General features: G+C 38.8%; 1 protein-coding gene across 2 annotated transcripts in view; it reads right to left on the reverse strand.

The window, feature by feature from the left end:
* Positions 1-18,204: 18,204 nt before the first annotated feature.
* Positions 18,205-26,456, reverse strand: part of LOC133214904 (cytochrome b5 reductase 4) — a 44,502-nt gene continuing 36,250 nt past the window's right edge. For both annotated transcript variants that reach the window (XM_061358320.1, XM_061358321.1), the window contains 5 exons: positions 25,812-25,964; positions 25,031-25,181; positions 21,407-21,493; positions 19,800-19,964; positions 18,205-18,830 (listed from right to left, as the gene is read on the reverse strand). In XM_061358320.1, the coding sequence (XP_061214304.1) occupies positions 18,776-18,830; positions 19,800-19,964; positions 21,407-21,493; positions 25,031-25,181; positions 25,812-25,964 (611 nt within the window). In that variant the 3' untranslated portion in view covers positions 18,205-18,775. The remainder of the gene's footprint in view (positions 18,831-19,799; positions 19,965-21,406; positions 21,494-25,030; positions 25,182-25,811; positions 25,965-26,456) is intronic.

Here is a 26,456-nt window from a genome sequence, read left to right on the forward strand (position 1 = left end):
CTCAGATCAACTTCAAATAAGCTCTGTTGTTTCATTCTAGTTTTAACTACCACCCAGGCTGGGTAGTACGTTCAGTCCCAGCACTAACATCTTTAAAGTCAACTGTGTTCCTCCAAAGAACATTCACCAAAATTAGTGTGCTTAGCAGGAAGTGAGCTAGGTGATGATCCCACGGATACACGTGCCCCTCTCAAAAAGACAGTAAATGAGGGAACATTGTGTCCCACTAAAGAGTCACAACCATGATGCCTCACCTGAACATAGCTCTCCACATCTAAGCCAGCACAGTCCCAGGACAGAAGCCACACTTGATCTGTTTTAAGGTCACAGGTTAGTCATTGCCGCCCAACAGCTCAGTGACCAAGAATGCTTTGAGAAGCAAGACATGCCAATGCTGTCCCTCGCCAAGCAGAAGGGACTGAAGGTCTGCTGCATTTAAGGATGCAGCCTTGTTCACTAGTGGTTAATAGGTTTCTTACCCCAAAGAATGAGCGTTTTTCAAACTAAGCAGTTTCACAAGTATTAGTATAGACACTGCCAGACATCACCTAGAAGTAGGGATTTTTCCAGTGCCTAGGTCTTTGCATTCTAGTTGCTGCTGCCACCACTGCTAAAACTATTTTTATCATTTTGCAACACACAAACCTGAGTTGGAAAGGAAAGTTCCTCACTAAACTTTATGATCAAGAGCATCTTTTAGTTCCAAAAAGATGGATGACTAGGGGGCAAAGAAGGAGGCTAAGCTCAGTTTGCTCTTCCAAGAGCCTGAAACCAAAGCATCTGTTGAGGTACACAACGCATAGGCTGCATTCATATTTGTCAGGACCATCCCTTTTGGAAAACAGTGCCGAAGAAGAAGTGTGAGCCAGCCTTTTATCTTCCATCATACAGAGCAGTAAGTACAACAGCTGCTCTGTAAGTCTTGAGTAATGCTTATTTCAAATAAATAAAATAAAGTAAGTTTACTGACAGGACACAGGTCCACCCTGCACATCTAGTCGATGTAGAAGCAGGATACACCTGTGCAGAGCCCCAGCCTAAAGAAGGGGACTTTCTGCAGTTGCAGAATCAGCCACCTCCAATGTACAAGGGGAAAGGAGAAACTCCTGTGCCTGAGGGATGGATTTATCTTGCATGAGGAGCATGTTCATCTGTCAAGCAGGATGCATTAAGAGATACTCCCAGAAATCCCTTCTTCTCTGGGTCTTGGTCTGTCAGCTCCATTTTCAGCTCCATGTTCAACTTACGTGAGCATACTATTACACGATTCACACGCATTGTTGCCATGCTTAGAAGTACTTAACTCTTAATAGCTTTACCTAGAGGAGATTCCACTGCATTTAAAAATGTATTTAATCCTTGTGTATTGAACAAAAAATCAGTGCCTTTGGATTTCACTGTGCACAGCTTAAAAGGATCTAAATTCTGGACTTGCCTCATACTCTCTTGAGCACATAAAATTTATTTGCAAACACTACCACACCAGTCTACTTTAAAGAGGAAGCAAAAGTAAACACACTTCCACTAAGGAAGCCAGCTAGACTGATAAACTGCTGTATGCTATTAGCAATACATCTGTGTGTGAAATACAGACAAAATTGTATCCTGTGCCTCTTTCTGTAGGATTTTGCCCACCTGAGACATACTCTGGTCTTGTCAGTGTCCCATTTTATTAAACATGACATTCTTCTGCTGGCTTTACTCCCAGCAAGGGGAGTCTGAACTAAGTGTTGCTTGAAACCACTCATGCCATGGTCCAGCTATTTTCTTTCTTATGCTGAACAGCACTTTCATTACTATGGTAACTATCCAGTTGTTACAGGATTAGGTTAGCAAATCACTTTCGGTAATTACTCCTCAATTTCCTCAAATCTAAGGGAAATCTTGCTTATACTGTTATACACACCCGTGTTCTGGGAGCATAGATGTTCACTAGTTACTGAACTCTATACAGACGTGCCAGCAAAAGGAAAAAAGAACCTTGCAACTGGCAAGAAATCCACATGCTGCGCTGTCAATGGGATCTCTGCCATATGCAGAGGCAAGCCTATGTGTGTTTTCCAGGTTCATGGCGAAAGCTTGGTTTCAGGTTTAAGGAGTACAGAAACCAATACTGAGAATCAAAGCAAAGACATCTGAACAAAACCCCTCTGGTGCATACAGCTTGCCTGTCAGATCAGGACACCTCACCGTCCTGCTCTGATACACCATTTGGCTTTTTAATAGATTAAACCATTCTAGCACAATCCAAGATATCCATCAGCCTCAGTTTATGGCTTTTGGTGTAACAACTACAGTTCAATGACACCATGAAACCAACCACTATGACTCAGCACAGACAAAACCAGGAGCATTAAATCTGCTGCCCAATTTTGCCGGAGGATACATTGGGATACCAAAGTAGAGTTCACTGTAAGTTCCCTTGATGGCAGCTGATGGGCCAATGAAGATGAAACAGTTGTCTTTGTAGTGCTAGTAGTGACTAAAGGTTAATAATTAATGAAAATGTATTTCAAGCAGTTCTGTTATTTTTAATCATCCTTAGCTTACAGCATAAAAAATTCATTATTTTTCCTATCACCTTGATAAATAGACAAAATTAGAATTTCTGATAAAAAAAATAAGAAATTATGCACAGCATTCATGGGCTTTTTTCACTTCTGACAAAGGATGCAAATGGAAAGGAGCCATACTCAATTTTTCTTTGCAGTCACCTTGAAGTAGTCATAGTAATAATCAGGAAGACACTACACGAAAGTTGGGTCTTTACTTACAAGCTTTGTTGCTGGGTCTTTATTAGTTATGAATGTTTAAGAAATTATTTCCAAAGCAATTCTTGTCTGAGCTGGGAAAAGCTCTTTAGTAGTCACAGATACCCGGACACATCATATGACAAAATTACTCTTATTTTACCAAGAGAATGCCAGGGAACAGTACACGGATTTAAGTGTTCACCAAGATCATTACATCTTCATTACAAGGCCTTATCAAGAGAGAGATTAGCAAATCTCTCCCTCACATAGGCAAGACACCATGCTCTTACATCCTCAACATGTGTTAAAGGGTTGTGGGCTTTATTTCTTTAATCTTAACAAGATGATGTTTGCTGGGAGATGCTATTTCTTCTCTTGGACAAACCAGAATAGGGAAAAAATGAGGGGGGCCCACCAGCTTTATGTGTGAAGCTGAAAAAGGACACTTCAAGCTGAAATTTGAGATAGTTGATCTGATTCTGTTCAGCAGTTACTCAGCTTAAGGGGAAAGGAAATAGAGCAGCTTGGAGCAGAGCAGAGTGCTGCTGAGAGGAACAGTGAGCACAGCATTAGTCACAGGGAACAGACACACAAGTCATTAGTGTCATGGAGCATATAAGCTGCGTTCATGTATATGAAGTGGTTGGAGCCATTAAGTTAGACACAGTGGGTGCACAGAGACATTTTGAGACAACAGAGAAGTAAGCAAAGATAGAGGCTAGTCTCACTGGACAAAATGATGTATAAGCAACAAGTCTGAAAAACAATTCACCAAACATCCTGTATAAGCAGAAACTGGTGTATTATCAGTACAGAATTCCCTTCCTTGCCCTTGTTCACTGACAGTTTCTGGTTCTGCAGGATGCCATTGCAAAAGCCTGATCAAAGGCCTTCTTGAATGGAGTTTTTGAGAGGCTGTATCTCAAATATGAATAAATTCTTTCCATCCAAACTAAAGCTCAGAGAAGATCTTAGCTGCTTCCAGTGTAGTGCTACTGCCCTGCAAAAAGAGGAGAAGCAAGGTAAACTGTTTCCTTCTGAAAGGGAATAGTTACAACACCAAAATCACGGTGGACTGCCTAGCCTGCCTCCTCTTCCACATGGCACACAAAGCCCTTTCAGGACTCTTGCCTACCCAATTGGTTTTACCAAGTTAAGTGTATTCAGTCCTGTATATGCAAGGAGACAAGGAAACCTGCTACTGAAATTCCACAGATTTTGTCACTTTATAGTAGGTAAACAGTGTATTTGTAAAACATGTCTCAAATTGTCCTTGTGAGGGTCTAGGAGAGGCATTCAAAAGGCAACCAAAACCTCATCGCTTCACATTTAAAACAACCAATTTTTCTTAACACCTAATAAGGTCTTGGAGGCTGCTTGCATCATCAACCAAAAAAGATGTGAGAACAAGCAGACTTCACTTGTCAAAGTGCAAGATCAAAGGGGAAGATCAAAGCTACATGACCGAAAATCCAATTAGTCTGTTCTTTTGGAGGAATAAGTGGCTTGCGTAAACCAGAGCATACAGTGGACCAAACACCTGCTCTGCAAACTGGCTCTCTGCAGGAGCTGGCACATCCCAGTGTTCTCCAGTATGCATCATTCCAAAGGCTCCGAGGTCTGCGAGACAAGCCCTGCACTTCTCCTTACACAACTGACCATTCTTCAGTAGGTGCAAGAGGAGGTGCAAGGTTTGTAAAGCATTTTGGCAGGGCCCATCTTTACTGTATTCACAAAGTCCCAAGTTAGTGAAGTACCAGCCCTACAGCACCATTATCCCTCGCATTAAGAACCTGAACAGAGTCAAAGCAGCCTCCACAGAGTTGCGCGGTCTCCAAGATGCAAGCTGGAGAGGGCTGGTCAAATCCCAGCTGTTTCTCAAGATGACATAGCAGTCATTCAGCATGTAAACTCCGTAGCTTTGCTGGCAAGTTTCCTATGCTTTGTGGGAAAAAACCAGAAGGGAAGATGCTGAATTATTCAACCTGTTTCAAAATATGCAGAGGAATATGCAGGTCATATAAGCCCTACTACACAGGAAATCTGTTATTCAAGATTTTAATATTCAGTATTCTTTACAGGAAAACAATCTCACCGGATCTTCTATACCAAAGAAAAAGAACATTAGTCATTTAGCAGATGTACTGAAGTCCTCCTAATAGACTTATATTTCCTGAGAGGAATGGTGTAGAATCTTGAAGGGACAGTAGACGGATTTAAGACGGTTATTTAAATACTTCTTTTGGACTTAAACATGCTGCCATACAGAATTTACCCCTGTTTTGTTCATTCTTCCTGTTGAATGGCTAAGGGCAGAGGATAAGTGAAGATTAAGCCTCACAGCGACTGTGGCATTTAGGAGCAAATGCTGCTGCTCGAAACAGTCTGAGCTATCAGAGGTATAGGATGTGCTTTTGAACAGTGGTTCAGCCTGCTGCAGAGGTAGGAGATAGCTCTTCCTTGAGACGCTCATTGCTAAAGCTGGGGGACACTTTGTGCCTCTTAGAGCTAGCTTTCCTGCCCCTGCACTTAGGTGCCTACCTTCAAGTTCCTAGTTTTTAGAAGTCTTGCCCCCAAAATTTAGTGCAGTTACATTTTATGTACCTGTCTCTCTCCTCACAGTGCTCTAAGAGCATCTTTGGAGGCCTTTCACCATTTAGAGAATCAACAACTGCATGGAACAGTCAACCCAGTAAAGGCTTTTTCTCATTTTATAGTGCATAGAAGACTTTAGATTATAATCTTCCTGGCTGTATTTTCTTTTCTTTCATCTCCCAAACAGCTGACAATTAGAGCTGTCACTCGTATCTCCCTTACTGCCATCTTGGAACATGCATTCGAGCAGCACCACTATTCAGGGCATAGTTGTCACAAGTTTAACTGAAGTTACAACTTTAACTGAAGCAGTGATTCCTCTCTAAAATGATTGTCTTCCCTTCACCTTCTTCGGAGCTAATGCTCCAAGTTTCTCTTTGTGTTCTGCACTGACCTGTGGTGCTCAAAAGGGACAAAGTTCAAAGCAGAGATCACCAAGGCCAGAAAGGATCACCTTCACTACACCCTGAGTTGGTCAATCAGTTTAGCATCTTTACTGGGAATGAGCCAGGCACTTACTCTGACTCACTGAGGAGAAAATTCGTATCACACTGTGCTTTAATTAACATAGCTGGGTTTAAACAAACATTGGCAGAAACTTCTCTTGCAAGACCAAGTCAAGTCAATTTAGGCAGCATGAAGTTATTCCTCTGCCACATAATTTTGAGTCTTCCAAGCTCCTGCCCCCATTTTCTGCCAGGTGGACATATACGTACCTGGTATCTTCTGCAAGTGATTCAAACTTCTTGTTTTACTTGCTTTTAAATTTGCAATGACTAGATCTTCCTCACTTCAACTCAGTGCATTTCAAATGGATTCATTTCAAATAGAAAATACTTCTAACAGGACCTTGTTTTCTACCTACAGATACAAATACAGACAGGATTGCTAGCACATACATTTCGGTTAGAAACATTTGAGAGTTGATGACAAAACCCAGACATTCCTCTTTGATCTCTACAAGCCAGTCATCAGGAACAGAATCAATAAATCCCTTGGGAAGCCACAAAACACACCAGGTGAGTGCATTCCTCATGGGTAAATATGGGAGGATATGCAACCTGGGAGGAATATACTGCTGGTTTAAGGTTTAATACCACCACCTGCACCCTAGGGAATGCTTCACTCCTCCCTGGGGCATTCAGCGCCAGCTCATGGCAGATGTCTGGCACCGGGACTTAGCAGCCAGCACGGGCTGGATGCTTTTCCACACCTACTAGCATTTCTTACCTGTGTTGCCACAGCAACTCAGCATGCCCAGTCTGTGTGAAGACAGTAAGCTGTTTCCATAGGAACCAAGCATCCAGGCCTGCACTGAAACTTCAGATTGGGAAAACATGAAATTTGGCCAATAAAAGGCAAATCAAAGAATGACAGGTGGCTTAGTTAACCAAGGGGAGAATGTGCACTGCATACCTGTATGGGGAGACAGACAGGGAATATCTACTGTGGCCCAGGGCTAAGTAAATTTAACTCACTGATCACACACACTAAGACAGCTCTATAAAACCATGAATTTTTAGCCCCAGTAATGGGCAACTTTAATACTTAGAATTTCAAGGAGTTGAAATGTGGGACTGGGGTATGGGGAGTTTGGGTTTTTCTTCAATGCAAATTTCTCCACGTTTATGCTAAGTGTGAAAACAGGTATAAGACCATTGAAAGTAAGATCAGGAAGATCACAACTGCTAATCTTTTAGTAGTGTATTATTAAAAAAAAACAAAATACAGGAAAAACCTGCATTGAAGACTGTTACAAAAAAATAAGAAGAAAACCTAAACCTGATTTCACAGCACTTTGTAATATTGTCACAGAGAGACCGTGAAGAATACATACAGACTACAGCTGCACTTGGAAAAATCTCTGCTTCAGTTCTAATCAGATATTATTACTTTACATCACCAGTGATAGAAGACCTAAATAATGCAACTGGGATTTAGGTAGCCACTTGGGCTTCAGACGTATGGAAAACAGTCTGAGAGGCATGAACTGAAGCGGGGGGAAAGACCTGTGTGTAGGTCTGGCTTGGCACTGAACATCTCAAATGGCACTGAGCACCCTGAATCTCCACACAGCTCAGCTGAACCAACTCTCAGACCTGCGCAGCCTGTGCTGGTTTGAGCTCTAGCGATTACAAAGGGAGCTCAGAAACTTTAGGTCAGCTGCTGGCACCTCATTTTAAGCATCTCAGCTTCAAGCTGAATCCTGCTTAGGGGGGGCAGATTCCTGCAACAGACAGCCAAAGCTCTGAACTGTGAAGTGTTTAATTCTTTCGAATGACTTTTTTCTGTCATTATTTCTCCTACCGCATAACTTTCATACGTGTACTAATTTGTATGGGCAAAAGAATGGAAAAATAACTCAACAAAAACATTCATGGTACTTTCAACATCATCCTACAAATGAAAAAAAAAAACAATTGCTACAAGTTAGTGCTTATCCAAGCAGAGATAATTATTTTGTGTGTAAAACACCTGCTGATATTTGGCTAACAGCAGACCATGTCTCAGTCACACACACAAAAAGAAGTGCCATCGATCACAGCACAATTAGCATGCATTGCATTTGCCCACCTGCTGCTAGTTTTACCGCCTTCAGCTGTTTAGAATTAAATTCTGCTATTCTATTCTATGATTCTAAACTCTTCCTAGGCTGGCAGTGAACGAACCAGACTTTGACTACGGATCCTAGGGCTGGGAAAGCCTCAGATGATCTTGATGATGGGACGATCTTGACTAAAAATTGGCTGCTGCCAAAAGGACAGTTTCTGCCTGACTAGGGACTGGGAAGAGCTGCAGCACATCAGTTCTGTGTTACAAGCATGAAAAATAAATTCACTTTTCAGTTACAGCTGTGGTGTAGCAGAGCATCAGTTCCCATATGCACACCCAGTACACTTGAACCTCTGTATTTGAGCTGTCATGATTAATTTGGCCATTGTTACAGTTCAGCGCATGGGAATTTGGGACAGTCGTTGAAATCCCCCCAGTGTATTCTATCCAGTTTGTGTTCCTAAGCATGTTGATTAACCTCCAGGGTGGTCCCTGCTACACCACTGATCAGCTTGTACATAGATGTTTGTAAATAGTTACCAAGTATTACTGCCACAGAAAGAATAACATTTAAGAACAAGAAGAGACTTTTCTGCATACTTAAGACATTTAAGAGATGCCTTGTCTGTAGGAAGGACAATCACTAGCAATGCATCACGCATGGTGTGGAGTGTTCACGCAGGACTGCGTGTTTCAAGAACTAAGCAGAGCCAGTTTCGAGAGCCTTACCTGGTGCAGTTGATAATGGTGCTGCAAAGCCCATTGCAACAGAGGTTCCTGTCACTATGAAGTCAGCACCTCACTCTCCTGGTTGGGAGATCTAGTTCAGTAATGTGAGCCAAATTCCCACTAAATTAATTTCCTTCTTTAACAAAATCTATGAGTATCTGAGCAAACCCAGACAGGTACTTCGCTCTTCCCTTTGTGTCAGCCTTGATGTTTATCTCATTCCTCTTGGCAACATGAATCAGCTCAAGGTGGTAAAGAACTTATCCAGAAGAAGAAACAAATGGAAAAACACTGAGTTTAAGGAGCTTAAGGTGCATCGCTGAGCAGTTATCCACAGCTTGTAGGGGGAGGCCATGGGGTACAGCAGCACCCCTTTCCTCAGCACCTAACTATGGGCTCAGCGCAGCCACACAGGTGAACAGAGGCAGCCGCTCCCCTGCCGTAGCTAACTGCCAGGGTTCCCACTGATGGCCAGCTTTGCTTTCACCTCATTAAAGGCGCATGATTTATCCTTCACTGTTTTAGGAAGTGAAACCTGTTCAGCTGAGTCCAATTACTTCACCGATAAAGCTTCCCTCCCCCCCCCCTTATTTGTAATAGATAAATATAGTTTCATATGAACTAACACATTGCTCTCCAGCTATGTTATTTGATTATTACCATCTCTGCAAGTTTTCATTTGTAATCTCTAATCACCCAGTCCTGGTCTATTTTATAAGCCCCTGTCCACAGTAGACAAACAGTACCTACATTCTATTACTTTCAGCAAAGAGAAAATGACTCTAATTTGTATGTCTTGGGGTTTGGGTTTTTTCCTTTTTTTCATTTCCCTAAAGAATACTTCTCTACCTTCTTTTAACCACTTGTACCTCTAAAACCATAAAACATGGTACATAAATTTAATCTGATTTGCAGGTACATGAAAAAGAGTAAACAAACCAGATGCAGCACTGAGTAGCTCTGCAACTTGAAATGATAACAACTCCTCCTTTTTAATGAATACAATTTTTCCTACATAGACCAGATACCATGCCATAAGTAAAGGGATGGTATGGAAAAAAATGCTGTATAGTCAAGTATTCAAGTTTATAAATTTTGTGCAACAATCCAATACTGTAGGCAAAGTTGCTTGTTATTTATTTACAAAACCACACATGTGGCCACAACACTCCAATGGCTATATATATGCTTCAAGAGACCAATCAGCTGCCGATGCTGTCATCCTTAATGCAATATTACAGGTTGAGTGAATACACATGTGAAAAAATACGATAAACAGAGGGGGTGCATGGTCTTGATGTGCCGGGTGGGTTATGCTCCTCAGCAACAGAATCTGCACAAAACCAGACTATGGATTAACAGGAATTGTCACCATGAAAAAGGAAGTCTGCACACACATTCATAGGATCAAAGAATATTTGGGTGTGAAGCAACCTCAGGAAGTCTCTAGTCCAGACCAGGCTGCTCACAGCTGTACCCAGTCAGGTTTGGAAAGCCCCCGGGGGCAGAGACTGAGCCACCTCTTCAGCAGGCTCTCCCAGGCAGAGTTTCCACAGAATCCTATTCAAGAATTGTGCTGGAAGCATGTGTCTGAAGATCTGAAGTACTTTGTTTCTCCGGTGTGTTTCATAAGTCACAGAAGCTGCTCTGCAATATGCCTTTGTAAACACCATCACACACAGGAAGGCAGAACAGTTGCAGGAATGTGCCTGTTTGATCACATCACCAGCAATAAAGGTTAATTACAAGAGAAAACCAGACTGTCAGCAGCTCAATTCAACAGCCACAGAAGGCTGTGATGCTGCCTAATGCAAACAGGCAGAGCACAAACATCACTACCTTAAAAAAGACCATTTTCACTTGCTAATAGAAATTAGCCTTGATGTTAGATATTCAGCATACTGTCCATCACTTCAGGGATTTAATAGAAAATTTAGACTCTGCAACAAGTCTTTCAAGTATTAGAGTAAGTAAAACTTGAAGTTACACTTGAGCCACTTTTAACAGTACATGTAGATTAGAAAGTTGAAGTAATGTCAAATGGCTATTTGTTGCTAAGCTACTCATGCAAAGCTAGTTGTGAGTAGTAACAGATCTATTAAAAACTTCAAAGGAAATCAGAGGCTTTTAAAAGTATGACAATTTATCCTAAATTACATCTTTTACATCCTCAAAATGCCTGAAGTTTTGAGAGCCTATCTTGAGGGAATCAAGCTGCTCTGATGGTGTCACCAGAAAGCCCGCTTTGGAACTTGGAAATGAGAGTCCCTCCGCTTTACTGCAGATATCAAATTATGACTGCTTTCAACTACATACTTGGGCGTGATCTGGATTTCAATTGTTGCAAAATGATGCTTAAATAGGCATTTTCTCAATGGGGAATGTAGAATACCATTCTTAAAGATGCCTTCCTGAAGTGGTCTAGGAAGAATCACTAAAGGGATATAAGCCTCGACAAGGTCAAAGCAATGAAAACTATAGGTGGAATTAGAACATCTGGGGGTTACTCTCCTTTTTCCAAAAGCAGCTCAAAGAGCCCCATTACAGACCTATCTGCAAGAGAAGAATGAGAGAAGGGAAATGCACCAGTTTTCTACAGCAGCATCTTATGAGACTGTGAGTTCACATAAACGGTTTGTTTCTGAAAATTCCCATCCAAATTGTGATTTAATGTGCAGATTCTGTGGGTCACTTCCACAGGTGTGTGTGGTGGGTTTGTGCTTTAGTTTGGTTTTGGTTGGTTGGTTTTTCAAACTGCAAAATCAGGATGCAGCAGGCTGATGTAAAAGGCAAACAGGTTTCTTTCCAAGACACTGATAATATACCGTTCTTATGAGGGAGGAGAACAAACTGTTTGTGTGCATGCAGTATGAGCCACTGATGTTGCACAGTCACTGGCACACAGAGTTTATGGCTCTTTTTTAAATATAAGGTGGGTGTTGCAGTGTTTTGTAATGCAGGACTCCTTCTCGAAAAGCAGCCTAGAGTTCCTATGACTAAAGACTCATCTACGGGGAGGTTTCTGTGGCGTGCCCCCCACGCCCCCACCCCAGATCAATTTTGCTCAGAAAAAAGAATGCATGGGAGGAGACATAGAGCACATTTTTCAACCTTACTCTGTAATGAATCTCCAACAGAATGACTGATGCTCTGACATAATAAACACTGCGTAAACAAAACATTAGAATGTGGGTTTTTTTGTTAATGAGGACCTACTAAATGATTACGTGCTTCAAATTCCTTATATTTAACTGTGTGGTTTTAATAAGGGCACTTTCCTATGAACAGTTATCTCTTAATGGACACACAAACATCTCCTTAAGCAGCAGCAGAGACATTATCAATTACACCACATCACATTGGCTCCTCTCACCTTGTTTTTATCAGTGTTCAAGTATGTAAGAATTCCAGAACTAAACCAAATATATTTGCAATTGGATTTTCCTACAAACGTCTCCCTCACATTTACTAAAGGCAACAAAACCCAAGCAACTGAGTTGTTTAAAATACAGCTGGCAAATAACTTACAATTTATCATCCCTTTTTATTACCAGCAGCATGCAGCAGCTAGCTATAAAGCAGTCTTACTCATGAATCACTATGTATAACTGGGATTTCAATCTGTATGTCTTAAACAACAAAACGCAATATAAACGCCAAACTAACTATTGTATTTTTCATGTTTCTTGTGTGGAGAAACTTAAATACTTTATGAATAGTCTCTCTGCAGACTTGTTAATATACTGTACTCAAGTATTTACTTCAAACTACCATTTTAATTACACAAAATATGTATCTGCAGCTGTAAATGTAACAAATTACATGTGTTTCTCCAAAATATGTTCCAAACAAAGAGCTGGGAGACTGCAGATACCCCTTTTTCCCCATGAACAATTTTCCATGTAAGTTCTCCATTTGACCCTGACAGCACAGTAATTAAGCCAGTGCCTCTTGATAAATGTTTCCAATTTCTTTTTTGAAAACTAAAAAAAAAGAGTTTGTTTCTTGGTGAACTCCCATGCAGAGGTGCAGAGAGCATCAATTCAAGAGAGTGTTTATCTGATATTAACCAGGTAACAGGAGAAGATTCTGATGTCATCTTCTACTTTTAATCTTGTTTCCCAGGAAAGCATAGCTCTTTCCTGGTCAATCTCTGCAAAGCACACGAGAGCCTATTCTCTCTCTCCTCTTCCCATCCAATACCCCTGCATTTGTAGCTCAGCTTCAAAAGAAGCTGGGTAATGTATCATTTTGCTGAGCACAAATTTACTGTAAAAGTAATTTTAACCAACTGAAAGCTTATGGGAAGAGCCATTCAATTTCAACAAGGCAACTGAACCAATGCTAAAGAACTAAAACTTGTACCAGTACAGGACAAAACACCTCACAATTTTCCAGGAAATTAACATGTTGCATCCCTGGAAAATTCTTAGTGAAAGAAAATCAAACACTGGATATATGCTTTTTCAGGGTTTTTTAGTTTCCAAAAAATATCTCTTGCTCTGTTACAAAAAACCCCATACATTATAACTATCAGAAGTTACAAAATAACCTTATGTACTTGTTGAGAACAAGATGCCACCACAACACAACTGCAATGCAAATATATTAGAAAAAAAAACAATTAAAAAAAAATTAAGTTACCCACCCTAATTGAGTATAATTTGTGACAGTCAAAATACCAAAGTATGAAGCTTTCCATAAGAATATTAGTTCCTAATTACTTAAAACAGACTACATCACAAGCCTATCTGTCCTCATGAAATTCAACAAGGCCATGTGCAAGGTCGTACACACGGGTCGAGGCAACCCCAAGCACAAATACAGGCTGGGTGGAGAATGGATTGAGGGTAGCACTGAGGAGAAGAACCTGGGGTGCTCGTTGATGAGAAGCTCAACTTGAACCAGCAGTGTGAGCTCACAGCCCAGAAAACCAACTGTATCCTGGGCTGCACCCAAAGGAGCATGACCAGTAAGTAGAGGGAAATGATTCTCCCCACCTACTCTGCTCTCATGAGACCCCACATGCAGTAGTGTGTCCAGCTCTGGGGACCACAACACAAGAGGGATGTGGACCTGCAAGAGCCATGTCCAGAGGAGCACTTCTCCTGTAAAGTCAAGTTACCAACTTCCCAAAGGAAAGCAGAAACACTATTTAATGTTCAATATGTTGCACCTCAGGATCATCAGCTTTTTTTTAATCCCCCAGTGCAATGGGATCTCCACAGCACACTGGTCCAAACGATAACTTCATTATGTGATTCATGGACAATCTCATGCAGGAAGCACCAGCCTCACCCCTTTACTAGGCCACATTTACATACTCTATTTTTATTATGAACAGAAAGACTTCTGAACTCAGTACTTGACAGTGACCGAATGAATTAATCAGAGACTACCAAAAAGCAACCCTTCAAAAGATTTCAAAGGTAAAACATTTGCATTTTGAGACCTCCAAGGATTTCTCTTTTAAACATTAGAGTCTTTTGCTCCACATCAACAACATCAGCATCTCAGTATTACTCAGTTTTTTATTAAGTATTAATAAAAATATTAAATTAAATTAATAAAGTGATTATTTTTAATTACTTTAATTATTTTAATTTTAATTATTAATTTAAAGATAATAAATTAGTAAATTAAATTAATATTTCCATTGAAAATACAGCTTCAATAGGCTATGGAAATGGACTCCTCTCTTCCCTGTGGACAGCAGCAGCTGAAGATAAATGAAACTTACTCCAACTCCATAAAGATCTGACCTGGAAGAACCACCACAGCAGAATACCTCTGGTTTGACTTGCAAGGGCAACTACCAATTTGATTCCTTTCCTAGCTTCACATTTAAGGTATTTTAAGATCCACATGCCTTACAACACTGAAAACAACTGATCATGCCAGGGTCTTCCCTGCTTCAGGATGATAGTCCTGAAGCCTCCAAGAGCACGAATTCCTTCAAGCTGCAGCTGTACACAGCAATTACCAATAGTACACCAGGTTGAAAACAAACTTTAGCAGATGCACATAAACTCTTACACCTGCTTCAAAGTAGTTCCACATTCATTATCACCACATGGACTGCTGGAAGCCTTCAAATAGTCATCATCTGTTGACAAATACGGCCTATGTCCTAAAGAAAAGGATGGAGTCATTGACACACTCTGTCACAACAGCTACTTACACAGATTACTTTGTCCTTCTGGATAAAGGCAGATAAGGACAATCAAAGCACAAGGGGCAGGATATAGGCAAAGTAACCTCTTAAAACCAAAAAGCCTGAGATGGAGGCAATCAATGAAATTATTTTACACAGGAGACCATGCCATCACATCCTGGGTGATGGGAACATGAGAAATTCCTCACTACCCTAAGGTAGACATAAAGTTTAGTCATTAATACCAGAAGGTAATTTTCTAAGTCACCACAAGAATTCTGCATTTGTGACAGGAAAAATAATAAAAATACATTGAGGGTTTAGTTGGTATTTTGGGGTTTTTTTCCAGCATAGCACTGATGCTTCTGCTCAGCAGAAACCTGTTCAGAGCTTTGTAGTACAAATCACCCCAAATAATCCATTGCAAAATTATAACTGAAAACATTCACATCCTTCTAGGTGACAAAATGATGACACTACCACCGTTTCTGGCAAAATAACTTGCTACCTGTTGGCAAAAACTGACAACCAAATCCTTTTCTAACTTCAATATATGAAAGGGCGCTGTAGAGATGACAGCTCATTTTATCATTGCCAGTCACTGTCAGATAGCAATTTTGTCACTGAAAGGAAAATAAAACTCCTATACTGAAGTAGCATTAAGAAGCAGGCATTATTTATTACAGCTCTGCCTAACGTGCATGCTGATTCTCACAGGTTTCTTGCTAGTAAGCATTCATCTCATACACATACATTATAACTCCCAGAAATGTCACACATATTGTAATTTCTTCCCTGAACTAATTAACATGGGTTACTACCCACTAGAGCACGTGCAGTTTGTTTTGGGTGAGGGTCCCAAGGTGGTTGTATCTTTGTTGACCTTCGGCTGAACTCTCATTGCCTTCCCTTTATGGTCTTCGGTTGGCTTCTCTTCTGGCTTTGTGACAAATGGTTCCCAGTTCAGTTAGCTGGATAGGCAAAGAATGTTCTTTACTCTTTCTCTTGTTCCTTCTTGCATGTATGATTTTGTTTGGTTAAAGATCAACTTGGAGGTTTGCTTCAGCTAACAATGAGTAAAACAGTTTTACTCCTATCATTTCCCCCCTTTTGAAACTTTTCAAGGCCTTCGAGCCATTTGATGTTTCAACTTTAGTTTTGTCTATAGTAATATATACTCCTGCCATATTTCGTGTGACAATTTTCTTAATGCAACCTAAAGCAATCCCAATTAATATAATGATTACAATAATTACAATTACTGTTTGCAACAAGCTAGTGAGCCAACCAGTAGGCTAAAATACAAGCTCATGTAGTATTTTGTTTGGACAAGTGGCTTCCGCTGTCCTGGTATTATTTCAAACCCGAGCTAGGTAACTTCTTGTCATGATTTGAGCTTTTTCTCGAGATACTTTATAACCTCCTTGGCACAAAAAATTCAAAGGCTAATGTTAGTTCCACACATTTCTCATCAGTTTCCATTGCCAACAAAATGTCATCTACATATTGCAAGACCAACCTTTCTGGATTATCTTTCTTCTGCACTTCTAATTCTTTCACTACTTGGTTTCCAAATACTGTTGGACTGTTCTTGAACCCTTCAGTTAGAACGGTCCAGGAAAGTTAGGTCTTACAACCAGTTTGAGGGTTTTCCCACTCAGAAGTGAAAAAGGTTTGGCTTTGCTGATCAAGAGGTATGCAAAAGAAGGCATCCTTTAGATCTATTACTATAAACCACTGACAATTTTCTGTGAGGGATGTTAATAAAGAGTAAGGTTTGGCAATGACAGGGTGGACATCCTGAACTATTTCATCAATAGCCCCCAGATCTTCACTAATCTATACTTGTTTGTTCCAGGCTTTTTTAACAGGCAGGACAGGAGTACTGTACTCTGACTCCCATTCTATCAACAACCCAAATTTCTTAAAATTTTCTATCAAACCCTTTATTCCATTTCTTGCTTCTAATTTTAAAGGGTATTTTTTTCGGTCTTATCGGTCTCGATCCAGGTTTTAGGGTAATGCTTACAGGCTGAGCTTGTTGGGAACATCCTGGAGTTCTGCTAGCCCAAATCAGGGGTGTTACTGCGTTTTCTATTTCCTCTGGTACTCCTTCAAGATTATTTGGTTCTGTTTTTCCCTGCAACATAAAAGTCCTTGCCTTCATGGCTTTAGTATCGGTTACCAATAACTGTACTTCTCCCCCTTTAAATATAATTTGAACATCCAATTTACTTAACAGGGCTCTTCTCAGGAGGGGTATTGGGCATTCAGGCATATACAGAAACTGAGGAGTTAACTATTGCTTGCCAAATTTAAAATTAATGGGGTTAAAGAAAGTCCATTTTTCCAGTTTTCCAGTTGCACCCACAAGGATCACAGCTTCTTTGCTTAGACTACCTTGCTTGGTATCTATAACTGAAAATGAAGCCCCTGTATCTAATAAACAATACTTTTTGTTTCTCCAGTTCCAATGCAACCAGGGGTTCAAGCTGGGCTCTGTTCCCCCGGTCCTCCTCATTGTTGACTTAAGGAAAGTTTCAATGCTCCCTCCCCAGACAGCCTCAGAGGGCATTCTCTCTTCCAATGTATATATTGGCCCTCACTGACTGCTATATTGTACTAATTTTGCCTTGGTTAAAGGATCCTCTCCCATTTGCTTTCAGTGTTTCGGTATACATTTTAAGGGAGATTTCAGGATATCCTCCCATGGTTTAGACCCACTTGTCCCCATTTCTTAGAAATCCTAGGGACACCACAACTTATTCTTGTATCAATTACACCACCAATAGATTAAATTGATTTTTACCCCAACAGTAGGACCTGGTGAATTCCTTTTTCCAATATAACAGTGTACGAGTCTTCTACCAATTTCACCTTTCTGAAGTGTATTATTAAAACATTTTTTCATGAATGCTGAAGTATTAATGCCACAACTGCAAGTCTAGCTACTACTCAGGAAGAAGAAATACCCATTCAACATAGTAGGAGGATGTAAACAGTGCTAGATGTCACACAAAACAATGCCTCCAGACATTACCAACAATATCTAGCAGGGGGTAGCTGCTTTGCTGCTGTTTTCTTCAAACTATTATTAGACAGTAGATTAATGCCTCATGATAACATACTTTAAATAGCAGAGTAAAAAAGCTGAAATTCAAATAACCTCATTTAATACTACTGCAATGTGTCAAATATCTTTAGGACTTCTGTGGTCCTTACACTGGTATTGGCAGGCCATAAACTGTTTTTACCCTCAGAATGTCTCACGACAGTAGATGCCCAGTATCAGTGAGGCCACACAGAAAGTTTTGTGAGAGGCCACAGCTCTTTACCTCTATTCTTAGTTCTCAGCTTGTGTCCTAAGATAGTGCAAACCTTTCTGTATAACATTATAAAAGTACAAAAAATATACAACAATGCATGATGTAAAATTGTAATTTTTTTTATTATTTGATGTAAATTTTATACTTTACCAAAGGTACTTCTGTTCTTTGCTTACAAAGCTAAAAATGTATCTGGATCACTTGCAAGTCAAATAGAGAAATCAGATGAAAAAGAACATTTTTCAATGACCAGTTACCTGAGTTACAGTGCAATATTTCATTTCAGACAGTATTGCTCTTAAGACCTTTTACAGTAAGAAATAACAAGCTTTTTCAATTCAAACCTGAAATCAGTGCTTCTAATAAATTTAAGAATTCTCATGAACCAAAACCATGAAATATCTTACATAATGTACAGTGCATTTTTGCTTGCCTCTTTAATAAATTAATACCCTGGATGACTTAAGTATTAGCAAAAAATATTTACAAAACCAAGATAAAACACATTATAAATTTTTGTCAAAGATACATTACTTCTGAGAAACAGTTTGGTACCAAGGGTGAGATTTCAAGTCTTACAAAATTGCTTCTCACTTATTTAAATTCATGAAAGTAAATAAATAACATTGAATTATACAAACAAACATTAATCTTCTCCTATGGGATTATGCAGTGAAAGGGTGCACCTCTTCTTGGGAGTAACCAAGATCCTTCAGATATCTGAAAGTCAGAAATCAAGTTTGCAGTATTAATACTTGGAGAACAAAATCCACCACAGATACAGCTAAACCTTAACTTCAACACCACTACCTCCTTTTTACTCAGACATGCACAATGCAGTTTACCTTTGCAAATACATTTAGAAAACAATTCAAGCCCAGGAGCCCATACATACTATATGATCTTTTAGGATACTGAAATGAAAAAAAATCTAAAAATAAACAGAGATATCACTTGCATTATCTCAGATTTCTGAAGAGTTAGCATAATTCTTGGCCAATTCCACCCTCCATTAGATTCATGCACCTTACTTCAGTAGGGCTGCAGAAATGCAAGTGATGTCTATATTGGTGCAATATTTTGCAGCTGGGCAAGCCACAGCGAGAGGGCCTTTTACCTTCAAATATATGACATATAAGATAAAGAAAGTATTAGCTACAGACATAAATAAATGCATTAATTAAAAAAAATTGAGAAGGGCTTGTGATAGAACAACTGATTTGAATTTTACTTTTTGTAACTCCATTTGTCAAGCTCACACCCACACAGAAAGCTTATTTCCTATTATAGCAACTTTGCTACGAACATCCAATTAAAAGCAGCATTTAAAACCTTGGGGAAACAAAGGTTATTGTTAAAAAGACGCTCTTAGAAAGTTTTGGACAACTTACTAGAGCCACAAAATTTACACATTGCTGATACTTACTTAGCTACACACTAAATAAGCTCCTCAAGTATGATGCCAAATGTTTTTTAATTTTAATCTTAAAACAAACAAAAATAAAGAAAAAGAAGAAAAAAGAAACCCATACAAAACCAGAAAATCACCCCCAAACCACCAGTTTTCTTTCAAAGCAGAAAGCATAAGGCCATTTTTGAAAGACTACCAAGTGAGAAATGCTATAGCAGGTTAGATAATCAGATTTTTAAAACTTCCTCATTCTCTAGTTCATAATTTAAAATACTCACTGTACTCCTTGCTCTGTAAAGGGCGCTGGACCACAGATGCAGATAAGGACTTTGGAGTCTTTTCTGCTTCTTTTCACAAACTCAGAGAGAAGAGATGAAGAGATCATCCCCTGTTTACCCACCCAGTCCCTCACTGGTTGTGAGAGAATGAATTGAACCTCAAACCTGGTAAGCAGAAGAATACTTCATAAATAATCTCCCCGATTAGAAGAAATCTGCTACACAAAATGCTAGTGACTGAAATACTGGTGTTTCCTAAGGTTACTTTCCTGTTCTGCTCAGCTGCCATTGCACAGCATCAGATCTCACAGACATTTAGTTATTGCAACTGATCAAGTTAATCAAATCACCTCCTGTATTGTGCATTTAATTATTCAATGCAACCTTTCAATCTTAAAAATGTTAGCTGCATATTTCACTTTACAAAGAAAAACAGCTGGTACCACTTGATACTAAGGCACAGATTTTACTGTTCTGTTATTCCCTTATACAAATGTTGGTGTAGCTCAATGTATAAGTGACGAAATAAGAACGCTTAGCCCAGCTTCTGAAAAATGTCAGTACAATTTCATCATTCATGAGAAAATACTGTAACTGGTTTCAAAAACTCACTAACAGTAGTTACTGAGTAAAAAACAAGAATTCATGTATCTGAGGCTCCTACTGAAAGGGAGGAAGGGTTTTTGCTGTAAATTTGCACAGTATCTAGACTATGAAGCTTTGAATGTGCCAGACACCAGCAGGTTATGAAATAACCTGATTGATTCTTCATTTCAGTGTTGTGAAGGAACAAGTAAAATCAATTTGCTCATACAATTTCAGATAACAATTAAGTAAACATAACGTACAGTAAACAGAATGTACTTCCACCATGTGAAGTCTAGGCAGTGACAATTTATCTAGGGATGAAAGCAAGAGTACTGAAATTCAAAGGCAACCTGGTATTCCTGTCTCCTGACAAGAGCTATGGCCTGCTAAGCTAAGTTGACATTACATGTGCAGTAGTGCATTTTAATCTGCAACTACATTCTAATGAAGGAAAAAATGCAACAATTCAAATTCAAATGAAACAATTCAAAACCAGAAAGCATAAATGAAAGTAACTGGCCCAATTTAAACTGAAAATTTCTAGATAAATATTTTCTCAACCAAGTGACACCAAAGAGACTCTTCAAGACTTCTTGAAATCCAGAATGCTGCTCCCAGAAGTACACTATCCTTCTCTAGCACTCCTATACTTCTCTTTGCATACCTGTATTTTTTATTGCTAAGGCTAATTTTCTTTACCTTCAAAAACCTTCTCAGACAGACCCAAAGATCATCTCATCTAACATGTAGTCTCCAACAAACATCTATTAAGCACTGTCAAATCAAATCCCTGTCTGTCTATGGGACTTAGAGATCCTAATGACATGGCCTGCTGCTATGCATCTGTAACCAATGTAAGCACATCTGACACTCCCTAGGTCTCATTAAATTCTTGGCTATAAGTTTCCTGAATCAGAATCTGTCTTTGTGCCAAAGCTGTACAATTAGTCTAAACCCCAAGACTTGCTCTCCTATTCACTGAGCTGGTACAAGTTGTTTTCTGGAGTACTTTTAAATACCTTTCATCTTTAAGAGCTAATTGCTCTAGTTGGTTTCTCCAAAGTATGTCATCTTCTGTTCTGTTGAAGAACATTAGCTTCACTGTCCTTAGAAAAAATAAAAAAATAACAAAATTAACTGCTGATTGTTTCTCTATTTGAAACACATGTTAAAGAATCAGAACTTACTGCATTATACAGAAGCCTTTAACTTACATTTTTGTTTGTTTGTTTGCATCTCTGCAATCCTCAGATCTTTCTGCCACTAACCCAGTATAGTTTTCTTTTATTTGCTGTACCTGAAAGTCTGTTGGACTTACGACCTGTCTTCTAAATGTCATAACCCTGTCTGTGGTTGCAACCTCTAGCTCAGGAACTGCCTCCCTAAGAAAAAAAAAGTTTCTTGAAGTTACTAAGACCTGACTGAAAAGACAGTATAGCTTCTCAAATTTCATCTAGTGGTTTCTCAGTATTGCTTGGGCATTACAATTAGTCACCGGTATATGAACTCTGACCACCTTTTTAATATTACGTTCACCAGGTTCTACAGGTGAAACTGGAACTTCAAGGTTATGTCAGTATTAATTTCATAAAGATGGAATCTAAACACATAAAAGTAAGAGAAAATTATCTGTAAGACCGAAGCATAGTTCTGTACTAGGTTATCTTATTCCTACTTTGTTGATTTATAAAATCTGTTTACCTGAAAGTTACTGCTTATAGGCATTATATTTGAGTGGAAAAAACAACAATCACTTAAAGCTCTGTGGAATGCAGTTCAGGAACTGCTTGCTTTTAACAGCACATTGTCTGTCTCATATCAGTTGTCCCCAGGGTATTAAGTCTGTCATTAGTAATAAATAGTTTAGGTTTGTGTGGCTTCATCAAATTGCAGATTCTGTTTTGTAAAGTCAGTCTTTTCGTGTTTTACCTCCACTGTAGCAAAAAAATCTGATAATAGCACTGACCTTAATGACAGAGCATATATGCTCACATGGGTACCTATCAGCTAAGCCTGCTGGTCCTGCATGCCACACAGCCCTGCAGTTCCAGTTCTGTAACATGGCACTCCACTACACAGTGCCCCACTTCTATGTATCTGACCTATAGTTACTTGGGAAGAACATTAGCCCTCTACGTAGTGTTTAGCGCCCTTGTGCCTCAGTCTTTTTCAAGAAATGTATCCGTCTGATTGCAGTTATAAACCACCAGCAAAAAGGAGCAAAAATCTGATCTTATAAAGGATAAAACAGCACTGAGAAGTGATATTCTTCTAAAATGAATACTTTGGCCAAATACAATTTGGCCTATAAGAGAAGAAAAAAGGCTGAAGGAAGACCATTATGACTTCACGCACGAAAGGATACTGCAGACAGGAAGAAAACAAAATTGCTTTCCACTTTTACCATAGGCAAGAAATAACAGAATTCAAAGACAATAGGGAGACTTTGGCTAGATACCAAGAACAGAAATCCAATGATCTAAGTCTGTTACATGCTGCACAGCAAATGCTGCTTAGGGAAACTTTGGCTTCTGTAGCATTTGCTGTGCAGCCCCAGAGGTTCAACAGTGCTCACCCAGCACTACAGAGGCCACTTCTGCACCCTCGGGTGACAAGTCAGTCATTATTCAAATCCTTCCTCAACTTTCTGCAATTCACATTCTAATGTCTGCAATCCAAGTTTATGGCAATCGTTACACTTCACAGTAAGACAATTTAATGCAATTATATTTATACTGTTTATATATACATATAACTCATGCATATAAATAATATTTAAGAACACACACACATATTAAAGACAATCTTGTAATATATTCTCAAAAGAGAAAGTGAGGGTTAAGGCCAAGAAACAAAGGTGCCTAGAGCAGTCAGAGAAGCAAAGTTTTAAGTATCTGCATATAAACAGAACCTGTACCGGATCAAGCCACTCCAGCCCTTAACAAGCCTCCACGGCAAGAAGAAAAAATTCATTTACTTCAACTAGTAAGAAAACAGATATTGCTGCATCCCAAACTAACTGTGAGCATAAAGTTTCCATAACAAATTGTGCTGAAGAGAGTTAAATCAGCCACTCTGGTCACCTTTCAAGGACAGAGTAGAAACAAACACTGTCTGTGCAGAAGTAGTATTTCACACACATTATCTACTCTGTTTATTCTAGTTACTGACGAAGTGTCAAGATTTGCATCTTTTATTTTGCTCTCGTTAGCTTTGTTTTCATATTATCACAACTACTTTTATCCACCTTCAAAAAAAAAAAAAAACCAATAAAATTATTCTAAATTCACTCAGTAATGCTTCCCAAGCACTTTGCCAGATGACAGATTTACTTTTTGGATTCACAGCGCTGCTTTGGAAAAGCCAAACAGAACAGAGTCTCTCTGCTCATGAAATAGGATTATATGCAATTGGTGAACAATAAACAATACAAAAATAATGCCTGGGTTTAGACGCTTTTCTAGAAACAGATTTCTGCAGTACATGTCATCCTTTTTAGCTTTACTACGAAGATTAGTATCCAAATAATCTCGCAAATAATCTCTCTATGCTGCTTCAAAATGTGCTTCATAAAGGTACATAATGAACCAAAACATCCTGTGCTTATATTGAATAGAACTCAGTATCAGAAATTAATCTCCATTACAAGAGTCCAAATTCAAAGCTACAGGAAAAGAGTAGCACATCTATTGACTCTCCTCCACAACAACTTAAATCCAGTTAAGTTGTATTTTTCATTTTTATGACTCTCCCAAATTACAACAGTTGACATTGACAAAAATGTAGTCTGCCAAGAAATTATACAAGATGTGATTCTAGAGGAATATTTTTTCTAAAAGCAATGCAAGCACACCTCACCTCTATTGAAGTATACCCCTGCAGTAATTCCTTGCACTTCCCTCTGAAATTGAGCTACTGTATGCTCCCTTACAGTTGTAAATGGACAACCAGATCAAGTAGAAGTACTAGTTCTGGGATTCTGAAGGACATTAGGGGGCAAAACAACCTGTTCACTTGACTAATAACAAGTAATGCTTCCTTCTGTAGGCTTTACAAATAGAGTGCAGAATACATATACAATACATACCTTTTTATCCATTTTTAATATACTTAATGCTATGCTTACATAAGTTGCACTTTTATGAAAGCTGGAACTCATCTGATAAAAATGTATTACAGTTGCTTTTCAGGGGAAAAGAATATAAAAGTATGCTAGCTATTCTAACAGATTGAAGAGAACCCTTAGCTAAACAGCTCCAAACCACCTCAGCCAAAAAAACAGTACCTACATTGAAATATTTCAATACTAAAAAAAACCACTCAAATGCAAAGCTGCTTAAAAAAAAAAAAAGAAAAGCAAACCAAAACCCTTCAGAGTGAGCTCATTTGTATTACAACTAAAATCCAAAATATAAATCAGTCCATTTTGTTGATAGTAGCCGAGAATCAAGTAAGCGTAAGTTGCCAAAGACTCTCACAGACTCTTCCCTAAAGCATGCCAGCTTTTTGCATAAATTGAAGAAAAATGGTTGCATAGCACTTTATTTTGTTAATCGTTTCATTAACAACGAGGCTTGCCCACTATGTTTCATCCTTCCTTTGGATTACTCTAACTTAGGGTTAAATCATAAAAGTGTACATACCGGAGGCAGCTAACTTCAGTCAGAGCAAAATTGAGCAGTTTAACCATCGGTGTGAAGCCTGTGCCTGCTGCCAATAAAAACAGCTCTTCTGAATTTTGAACCTGTGACTTCTTGAAGCTACCTTCAGGATTGCTGACAGAAATATAGTCTCCTTTATTAAAAAAAAATAATAAAAAAATAAAAGGTGAACACTCATGAGAAGAAAACAGGCTAATCACTATTATGGGTTTTTTCAAGGCCATTTCATACTGCCTTCATCTTAGTATTGGGGCTCCTTTCAGAAAGGTACTATACATTTTACACAAGGATCAAAGATTCTTGTTAAAATAAGAGATATTCAATTAAAACATATTGTTTTGATGCATTTTAGACTATATGAGTTCATAAACATTTGTGAAATCGAGTGTTAAAAATCAAACTCAGTAACTGGAATGGAAAAGGAAGTACATCTTAAGTCACATAAAACAGACCTAGTTTTCCTTATTCAAAAGTACAAAAAGTTGTTCTATAGAGTATATACTATCAAAGTGATCAAGTATAATATGTGATACAGTTAACATATCTGAACAATTAAACACGAACATACTTGGATGATCAGACAGGAGAGCTTTATGTAATGGAGAGCTAGTTACAGTAAGGACATAGAAAATAAGACTTCTTAAAAGTTATAAATATATCCTGATGTATAAGGTAAACAATAAGAACAATCCAATACCCAGGCAGGGAAACTAGAAAGATAAAGTGAGAAAACAAACACAAAACCACCCCAGCATATACTTACCAATTTGTAGACGGTCAAGGGCCTGTGTGAACAGTCCACAGGAATAAATTTTAATCATTAAATATATATGTGCACTATCATGGCAAGATGGTTCTTGGAAATCCAGTGGCAAAAAAGGCAATACAGGTGTGTATGGTTTTACTACCTCTGTCCCTAGACAGAAGACAAAAAGCTGAAATAATATGAAAAATACTCTACATCCAGCAAATGTATTCCAAGCAAATAACAAAATAAACAAACAGTAATTAAATAATCTGTATATCCCATCAAAATAACACCATCACATGCTTTTATGTAAGTATGTTACTTTCCACAGCATGAGTTCTTATTACAGTAGCCTTCTCTTCAGGTCACTGTACAATATGTTATTCCTACACTACTTAGCAATTTCAAAACACTGGAAGAAAAGATTTAGTCTTCCCAAAGAACATGAAAATCTAAACATTTGCATTTAATTGCAAGTAGCACTGCTTGATTTTTCCTAAAGTGAAACAGGAAATCCTTAGCACTGCATGACTGTTATTTTCTTTCACTACCATTTCAAGAAGCTATTTGTATAATGACTGAAAGAAAATTTGCAAGAGTTGGACACTAGGGAAGAATTAGGTAGGGAGGAGGAGGTGCACAAAACAGTTCTGAATTAAA

Source organism: Neopsephotus bourkii, unplaced genomic scaffold (genome assembly GCF_033783945.1).
Source record: "Neopsephotus bourkii isolate Nb327-2 ecotype Australia unplaced genomic scaffold, CSIRO-AGI_Nbou_v1 NB_941, whole genome shotgun sequence".
Classification (NCBI taxonomy): domain Eukaryota; kingdom Metazoa; phylum Chordata; class Aves; order Psittaciformes; family Psittacidae; genus Neopsephotus; species Neopsephotus bourkii.